Source organism: Micropterus salmoides, unplaced genomic scaffold, assembly GCF_014851395.1.
Source record: "Micropterus salmoides isolate LMB-PRFRI ecotype aquatic unplaced genomic scaffold, ASM1485139v1 Ms_hic_scaffold_8, whole genome shotgun sequence".
Lineage (NCBI taxonomy): Eukaryota > Metazoa > Chordata > Actinopteri > Centrarchiformes > Centrarchidae > Micropterus > Micropterus salmoides.
In genome coordinates, this window is record NW_024044570.1 from 23,238,198 (window position 1) to 23,247,571 (window position 9,374).

At 40.9% G+C, this 9,374-nt stretch overlaps 1 protein-coding gene across 1 annotated transcript; it reads left to right on the top strand.

The window, feature by feature from the left end:
- The first annotated feature begins 282 nt into the window (after positions 1–282).
- On the top strand, positions 283–4,534 carry si:ch211-256a21.4. Its single transcript, XM_038705061.1, has 4 exons — positions 283–719; positions 885–1,089; positions 2,957–3,148; positions 3,538–4,534. The coding sequence occupies exons 2-4, from the start codon at positions 897–899 to the stop codon at positions 3,849–3,851; spliced, it is 699 nt and encodes a 232-aa protein (XP_038560989.1). The 5' UTR covers positions 283–719; positions 885–896; the 3' UTR covers positions 3,852–4,534.
- The last annotated feature ends 4,840 nt before the right edge of the window (positions 4,535–9,374 follow it).

The window sequence follows — 9,374 nt, forward strand, 5'->3', positions numbered from 1 at the left end:
AATTTTGTGTAAAATGTGCTCTGAATGTTTTTTTGAAAGCTTGGTTTTAGGTGGGCTGTGGGTGCCGTTCCATTGCAACAAAGGAAAGCGAAGGGGGAGGTAGGCATGTGACTACAACGACCAGTGACATCTGAGGTTGAAGACGCCATCAACCACAACACATTATACCCCACTGTGATAAGAGTGGGATTTCCTTAAATGTGTTGTCATGTATAATGCCCCTCCCACACACACACACACACACACACACACAAACACACTTTCTGCATTTAAATGTCTGCATGGTATATTGCTGCTACAGTGTCTATCTCAAGTATCAATACTTTGTGGACGTTTTAACTTCTGTTTAATGTCAAGTTATTCTTTATTCCTTGTTGCTTTGTGTAAGCCGCACAAACTTCCTCAAATATTGAATGGCTGTTGTTGGTGCTTTTACTTTCTCTACAGTATGAGTTGGTGGGTCACAGTGGAGAATTCACGGGGAAATTTAGATGCTGGCTGGGGGGAGTTTCCATTGCAACAGAGGTGGAGCAACACTGATCTGCGAGTGAGGGCTTGTGGTCCATGTGCGGTATAATAATCTGTCAGGTTGTTCAAAGCGATTGTACAGTAGTATTTGTACAGCAGTAAACACAAGACGTTCCTGTAGTCTAAACTGTGTTGCACTTGAACTCCAAAGCTTTGTTCCTGACACTTTTTTGTTCTCTTCAACAAGAAAGGTAAGACTAGTTGAATTACAAATCGACATTCTTAAAGCTGATTCATATAAACTATATAACAAGGTTAATTTTGAGACAGATTTTTCCATCTGTTAGTCAACTTAAACGCATCAGTAATTAAATGTCTTTTCCTCTTGCCTCTTCTGTTTGTCCCTTCTCCTTCAGTGGTGCTGAAAAATGAAGTTGCTGGAGCTGGGGGACTCCATCAGTCGCTTCAGGTTTTCTCTGTCCTGTGTGGGGTTGGCAGGTGGCCTGTGTGTGTGCTACGCAGTCTGGACACCGTTCTGGCTGAAGGAGAGGGGACTCTGGACAGAGTGGAATAACACTCAAAGTGACCAGCCAAATCATAAAGATGGCACTTTCTTCAATGGTGAGCAACAAGCCACATTCACCTTGTTGATGTTTACCTGCTGTTTACAAATCAGATTTGTCATCTGTCTAAAGCTGTCACTCAGGGTTAGATAAAAGGTTTGACTGACATACTGTATAACAGGGCGAAGAAAATGAGTGAGGCAGGGCAGCATATTTTGTGATATAGACATGTCTTTGCTTTGCTGTGTTGATAACGAACTGGTTCCGAGAGAGCAACCTTTTTCCCCCTCACCTTTGAATGTCTAGACGTGAGCAACATCAGGAGGAACGTTTGAAAAAACACTGGGTTGCAGAGGAGGTTCTCAGTAGTAGTAAGCAAGTTTGAGCTTGCTGCTGTAGCAGAAAAGTGCATTCTTATATCTGCTGAAGCTCTCAGACTTGGCCGAAGGCAAATGTGCTGCGATGTTGGCCAGCTGAAACCTACTCTTTGTACATCTTGTACTTTGTACTACATCTTATTTCTTGCCATTGGTAACTCAAATAATTGATGTCCCCTGTCAGTTTGTTGTATTCCACTGACATTTTTACATGCACTTTCAGTATGAATATAGTGTACGTCAGGTTATGTCCTCATAGTTTTTTATGTTATTGTCAAACTATGAAACATTCAGTGATAGTGATTATTAGTTTGAAAAATAAATGATACCATAAAAAACAAAGGTGTTACATCAAAGGTATTACAATGAAATAGTATAGAAAGTATAGTACTAATATCAAATTAGTTAACCTACATTGGGGGTGTAGAGAAATTGTTATTGGTTAACTTAAGGGAAATGGACATTTCAAATGCAGTTTGAATGTTAAAAATACGTTCAGCCACTGTGGATATTTCACTGTCAAGAAACCTGTCTTGCCTGCGGATTTGAGGGCGTAGATTTCAAGAATTATACCATCAGTGAACTGTAAGTTGGTGATTTCAACATATTGAACCAGGGAAACATAGGTCTCCTTAATGTGTCTTATTAAGAGGATACTGAGCGGGGGAACACAGTACCTGGGGAGCATAAAACCCTGGGAACACAGAGGCGCCAAGCTGGCTGGGAGCGTATCTATGTTCAATGTATTTTTCTCTCGGTCAATGTGTTGAAATCAACCTCCTATAGCTTATAGCCTACTGATGTTATATTCCCTCAAGTTTGCAGGCAAGACAGTTTTTCCTACTTTAAGACGTTGATATCTCCGCAGTGGCTGAACAAATTGTTACCATTGAAACTGCATTTGAAATGTCCATCTCCCTTCGCTGTTTTTAAATTTGAACTGTGAAGAAATGTTTTACTTATAGCCTAACATAGGACCCTGGGAACATTGAGATGAGCCTGTAGTAAACACAGAAAAACAAAATTTACAAATAACACATTAACAGTCACAAAACCGCTATTACAGTATATGTACCAACAGATGTTTGGGGAGGAGATAAAAAATTGTTTTTTATTTGATTTGTCACGGATGACAAAATGATAGGTGTAACAATGTCACTAAAAACTACTGTGGAACTGTGCCAGTAGGGGTTGCAGATGACAACACAACACCCGACTGCTGGTAATTGTTAAAAACAATGAATTGTCCTGTCTGTGTTTGTTACATCCAATGCATTTTACTTTCACAGTGAATCTAATGTAGTGTGACATTAACTCCATGTGCATGAAAACTACCTAAAAGTACATGAACTCTTGATTTCACACTTCTGGTTTCGGTCTTAGGCAGGGGAATGATGTGTCATCATCTCAACATGTTTCACTTCATCATGCTGACTGTTTATAGTAGAGACTTAATGTTAATGTGGCAATCTAAAATGAATACCAATTAGTGTAGTTTACCTTTCTCATTTTGGACTGCGTATGCATCTGTTGCTTTGTGTTTTCCAGCCCCGGAGGCAGAGACAGTATTTGCACTTATTTCCTTCTTGATGGCGGTGTGCACTGGTACTCTATGTCTGGTGTTTGCCCTCTGCTGGACATCTGAGACGGTGCGCTCCTACTCCAACACTCGCTCTCTCCTCATGGCAGGACAGGCCCTGTACCCCACCACACTGCTGGTGCTCATCATGACCTTTACAGGTGACGCTACTGCACAGCTCAAAATATGTGAAACACTTGTTTGCCTCAGCCACACACCATGTTTTTGTGTTTCACCTTATTAATAATTACACTGTTATTGTTTTGGGAGTTTCAAATCAACCCCATTTCCAATTAACCTCCACATAGCCTTTTGGTTTGTGTAGTTCAGTTCAAACCCACACCTCCAGAAATTCTTTTATGTACAACTCATTTACATACCCTGAAGGGCAGCAGTTTTTAAAGAGATGTTTTACTTTCCTTGGAATTGCAGTTCATTATCATACAAACTGTTTTCTAAAGCTCCAGGCATGTGATAATTGACCTTAATCACTTTTTTCTTTTCCTCACGATGATACTTGATTTACCTCATTTTTCTTTTCTGTCTGCAGGTTTCTTCTTCCTCCTCAGCTGGTCTCTCTTCAGCTATCAACACTGGGAAGAGATCCGTCAAGACTTCTCCAGCCTTGGCTCCTCCTATTGGGTAGGGGCTTTAGGATGGGTCCTGCTGATGGTTGTGGGGATGATAGTCTTTATAGCTGAACAAGCTGTTGTTCCAGACCTTCTACCTGACTTAGAGAAGGCTGTGGATTCATGGCAGATTTCCTCTCAACTTAAGGCCGCTAAACACTCTTTCAGCTATAGTTATTGCCATGGTTACAGCAAAAGCAACATGGCTCCTAAGAGGTATATGTCAACACCTTGAGTGGAGAGCAGAAAAAAGGACGTGACAGACACAATGAGTATGAATGTGTAAGTAAGACATTAATGCACACAGACTCAATAAGAAACCAGCAATTCCTTGCTGCTTTATAGATCTGTACAAGCAGACTGAATATTGATTAGCTGGGTTGGGAGTTGTGTGTTGGCTAGAGGAATTAGGATCCTGAATCCCGAAAGGCTCCAGTATGGACTGAAATAAAATAAAAACACACTAAGGATCAACAATACCGTCTTTAGAAACTGTGCACCAAATGTAAGCTGAGGACTGTTCTCTGACAAAGTGATGTGTAGGTGTGTTTGCAAAGTTATTAAGTTCATAATTTGGGGACACATCCAGTTGTGATTCAGTTGAATGTATCTAAAAAACACTGTTACAAAACATTCAACTCCTACCATTAACGGAAAGTCTCAGAAGGTGTTGCAATAATAATGTATAGCACCATCTTGTGATGGCCATGTGACACTTTTGACAGTTCTAAACAGTTCTTTTTAAATGTTTTATTTGTTGAAAGGTGAACTGCAGGCTTTTTATGGACATCATAAGTATTGCAAATACTAATTGTGTTATTGTTATTTTTATAGTTTTTTATTGTTATTGTTACTTTGTTGTTTTCTTATAAAATATGTCCTGTTTGCTGATGATGAGTAATAAAAAGCACAATAATCGGTGGTGAATTATCCCTGTTTTTGTTACCAATTAGCAGTCATATGGATACCAAAATGTACTGCATGTATAGTATGTTCAAGTAAGCTTAGTTCGTGTGTGCTGTCCAGTCCCTTCCACAGCTATATAAAAATTTTAAAAGGAATGAGAGCTCATATTTTGTAGCTGCGCATGATGGTTCACTGTGCTTGGACAGTTGTCCTACATCAGCCCACCAGCAGTTGCATGTGTAGTGAAGCAGATTTTTTGCCAGCCAGGCCCTCATCTGTCTGCTTTTTGAATTACTACGTTTCCAGCATACAGTTCCCAGCTCTGCAGAGCATTTGCACCACCAGACAACAGCCTGCCTCCAAAGCCGTTATTTACTTTTCTCTCATACATTCCCAGGAGGAGAGGAAGCACTCAGATGCTGGACTGCTTATGTTTATGTTCTCAACCTGCCAAAGTGGGGGAGAATTAAGTGGCTCTGGCTCTGTTAATTGGGCGTTAATCAGGTGTTGCTCTAATTAAAAGGCAGTTCCGCCCTGTTGGGCCCTGGTAATGAGTTTGTTATTAAATCCACAGAGGATTTTTGTCTCTTTTTCAATTTACCAACAGGGTAGTGCTTAATTGCTGTGTAAATGAGGGGAATGTCCTTGAAGGTCGACCGTCTTGCATCAGCATGCGATCCATGAACAGAATTGTTCTAAAGAGCTTCCCCATCCAAACTTCAAATCCGTTCTATTCACCATGTGTTGATCACTTGTGTCCACCTGGGCCTCTCGGCAGTGTAGTTAGTTCAGTTCTCATTTTTACAAGAAACCTCTTCAAACCTCATTTGCTAATTTGAGAGAGCAGCTTTTGTAAGTACTTTCAAAATTGAATTCCTTCATCTAAAGTTGCTTTTATTTTCCCCGGTGGGTGCTGTCTGGGCCATTAAAGACACGCAGTCTTTTATAGCTGCCAGTGTCTCATGAACAAACCCTCCACTTTTCACCATTGACCACCACAAAAAAACACCACTCTTTCACCTCTCTAAGAGAAACAGACCAAAGGTTGAGAATGCCTTCAGAGAAAGACAGGCCAAATCAATGTGGAGATAGAAAGAAAGAGATAGTGAGACATTTTAGCACAAAGGCAGAAATGACAGATGAATGGTTGAAGATGCTATACACAGATAGACAGGTGCCCTGATAGACACAGAGAGATTGTGGGTAGTGATTGTTGAAGGGCATTTGCTACAGAGACATCAATCAGAAGATGGCACCAAGATTGAGCTGCCCGCCAGCGTTTCCTGCCTGCGGCAGGCAGCATGTGTAGTACACAACCTGGGCTTAACCACTGCTCTTCATATCAATTACAGACAAATTATACAGCCATGTCCTACTAATTATGCTGCACTGCCACTATCCATTCCACCAATATAAAGTGTGTGTTTCCCCTTTCTCGTGCATGTCTGTGGTTGTGTTAAATGAGATAAATAAATAAACTTGCTGGCTGCCAAGGCGAAGCATCCTTAATCTGATTTTCAGCTATGTGAGTTTGTATTTTGAAGTGGAAGAAAAAGAGACAAAGAAAAGCAAGAAACAGTTGTTTTCTGCTTTACCTTTTGGTGGTGCTGGTGTAACATCTATTGCTTTGCCTCTTGCAGGGAAATCTGTTGAAATGCGTGAGACACTGCTCTAATTTAATGAGTAATGAAATCACAAAAAAATCTTTGCATGTTTGCATATGTGTTTGATTTTTTATTTGTAAAAGAGACAAAGTGTGATTAATATTATCAAGCATATTTCAGAGGATTTTGAGCCAGGATGTGCCGGACTACTTAATAAGTCAAGCTTTATTTGGCTTGATCTAAGAGCATGATGAATTATGAAATAAAGAGAGAACTCCATGCTTTTTGCAGTTTTATTTCTCTGTGGTTTACATAATTCACTCAGAACATTTGTAACTTCCCTGACAGGTTAATGCTGTTGGGTTCAAAGTGAAGACACCGAGGAAATGCGCCGAAAGACAAGACAGCAGGGGAGAAACAAGACATAAAGATGAGAGGAGGAGAGAACAGAGAACAAAGGGGGAGAGAGGATTTGAGATGTCACAAAATAGTTTCACACTGTCCCTGAAGTCTGTGCAGCGATGTGTGGTGTCAAATTTTGATGAACTTTGTACCTTTCTCTTCCTCACCATCGCTCACCGCCAGCTCTCTACAGCCCTGAATGTTCTGATGTAGTCAAAATCAGAGGTTTGACCACTGCAGTATTGTGCCCTCCACTGCATTGTTATCAGTATAAGTGGACACTCTTTGAAAATGGAAAAAGTCAGGAAATGTGATGTCTGTACTCCTGCAATCTCAGAAAAAGCAGACAGAGGGAGGGAGACAGAGAGAGGATGTGGGGAGAGTACACCTTATGTCCTTCAGTCGTCTTTCTTGCAGCGATCCAGTTCATCTCGCCTGTAGAATCTGCAATGAGCCATTGCTCTTTGTGACTGGCATCCTACCCAGACCACCCTTCTGATTACATTTGTTCGGCAGAACTGAGTGCAAAGGAGACAGACAGATAGGGGAGAGACAGAGCTTGCATCAGGAAAAAAAGAGTTTTTTGATTATCCTGCACTTACATTCATCCATTTGATTTGAGAGTTCAGGTGGGGTTTTTTTGCATAGCAGAACCCTCTCTGCTGTTTCTGGTACCAATATTGTTTTTGTGTCTTCAAATTTTGGACTTGTGAATCCCTGTGTAAGTACCATATCTGCCCACCGGTACCCTTGTTCGTAAGTGGTGTCGTCTTGGACATCTCAGTACAGACAATGAAGCTGTAGTCCCATTCTCGTCACTCTATTCATCCCTGGCCAACTGTAGCCGCTCCCTTCTCTTATCTCTGTGTGACCAAGGAAATTAAATTACAAATATAATCACTTGGCGCCAGTTTCTTTAACAGTGTACCTCTGCTTTGCATATAGAGTGTGCTTGCATTGGAGACACGTTGTGTGAAGTTACTTATTGGCCTATTTACGATAATGGGCTCTGCTCTACTAGTAGAGTCACACACACCTTTTCACAATGACAGGCAATGGCACGAGGAAGTAAAGCAAGAGAAGGAGGCTGTGGAAAAAAAGAGTATAAAAAAGAGACATGGAGATGTGGCTGCAGCCATCTTGGGAAAAGAACTTTGAATGGGTGAATAATATTATATATAAACAAATAATATATTTAATATATATTTACTTTAAGTGCAAAATGTATGCACTACATACAGTAGCAGCCTCACATGGAGTAAACAAACACTACCTTTTAACCATGCTAACTACTATGGCAACAGATTAAACAGATTGGCATGAAATTTTTGGGTCACTAGCCTCTGCTAGTGCTAATTAGCAAAAGACAGCATGCTAACACACTGAACCAAGATTGTGAAAGTGGATAAACCACATACTGTATAAAAGAAGTGGATGTAGTCATCGTGAGGTCACCCGTTGGTTTGTGGAGTGCTGTTTTGAAGCCTCGAGTGTGGCCGATAGGGTGCCCCCATGTTGATTTTTTTGTGACCATGCTTTTTGGACGAGATGGTGGAACTAATGGCAGTGTGTGGAGCTAGCTTGCTTGCTTAGCTAGGCGCATCTGTAATTCATGTTAACAGTCATTTTAACGGCTGACAATTTTGTCTAGTGAACAACAGTCTTAAAAGTGTACTCACTAGAGAAAATGAACTCCTAATATGCTTTTTCAACGGCGCTGGTTAAATTAATAAAGTGCCATGGGTACGAGTCACTCTAGCTTGATTGACAGGTCGCCATGGTACGACTTGTCAATCATAGATAATCCTGCTCTGAAGCATAAGCTGCTTTATGGTCTATTTTCTTTGAAGAAGACTTGAAACTAGCAATTGAGACCATAAATTCATTAGGAAAGTGTTCACTGAGGTAATAAATCAGCTGAGAAGTAGGGTCATTTTACCATTATTTCTAATGGAACTGGACTTCTTTTTGCAATCAGAAGCGTTGGCCCCTGCTGGCTGTTCGACAGAATGCAGGTTTAAGGAACTTCCACGTTCGCCTCAGTTTGCTTACCGGTGTAATGCCGAGTTTTCACACTTCCAAATACTGCTTTTAAACGCTATAATATCCTTTGTGGGGTTCATCAATGGTGATAAATGATTCGAAGTATATATTTTTAGAACGTTTAGAGTCGTTAATATTTTATTACACTTAGTAGAAGTAACATTCATTGAGATTCAGCTAAAAGATGTGGTGATTACCGCGTTTGATTAATGAGCACAGCAAAGTGTCTGAAAAGGAGCTTAAGAGGTAGATGCATAATTCGGCAGAACAGATGTTGTAGGCTGCCTGCCGAGATTTGCATCCACCTCTTTTCTCAGCATAAATGAGCGTTACCAGTCGCGAGGTGCATGCAATTCTCGGCAGGCAGGCAGGCAGAATTCGGCACAACACCGGAAGCTTCCCGCTTGGGTTAAACATGCTAAACATCAGCACGTTTGCGTTTTCTTTTTTAGCATTTAACTCAAAGCCCTGCTGTACTTAAATACAGCATCACAAAGCAGCTAGCATGGCTGTGGACTTCTTCTTGCTCAATATATCACAATGCAGTGTTTCGCCTTAGTAGATGTTTCATTGCCATTATGCAACACTACAGCTGTCAGTGATGATAATGGGTCCAAAATCTCAAATTACTTCTGCTCTACCAAGTAAACTGAATGAGCGAACGAGGGAGTGATTTTGAAAACAGCATCATTCACTCACTCACTGATGCCAACTGCCATTGTGTAGACAGCTTCCTCTTCAGCTCAAATCTATTCCACACACGTTAGACCATCTGACTGAATAAACAGTCCCCCATCCCCATC

What these genes read in the sequence shown, in the direction of transcription:
- si:ch211-256a21.4 (XM_038705061.1), top strand. Translation starts at nt 897, where the DNA reads ATGAAGTTGCTGGAGCTGGGGGACTCCATCAGTCGCTTCAGGTTTTCT. An exon ending in AGATGGCACTTTCTTCAATG is followed by an intron (nt 1,090 to 2,956) that starts GTGAGCAACAAG and finishes TGTGTTTTCCAG; the next exon opens with CCCCGGAGGCAGAGACAGTA. An exon ending in GCTCATCATGACCTTTACAG is followed by an intron (nt 3,149 to 3,537) that starts GTGACGCTACTG and finishes TTCTGTCTGCAG; the next exon opens with GTTTCTTCTTCCTCCTCAGC.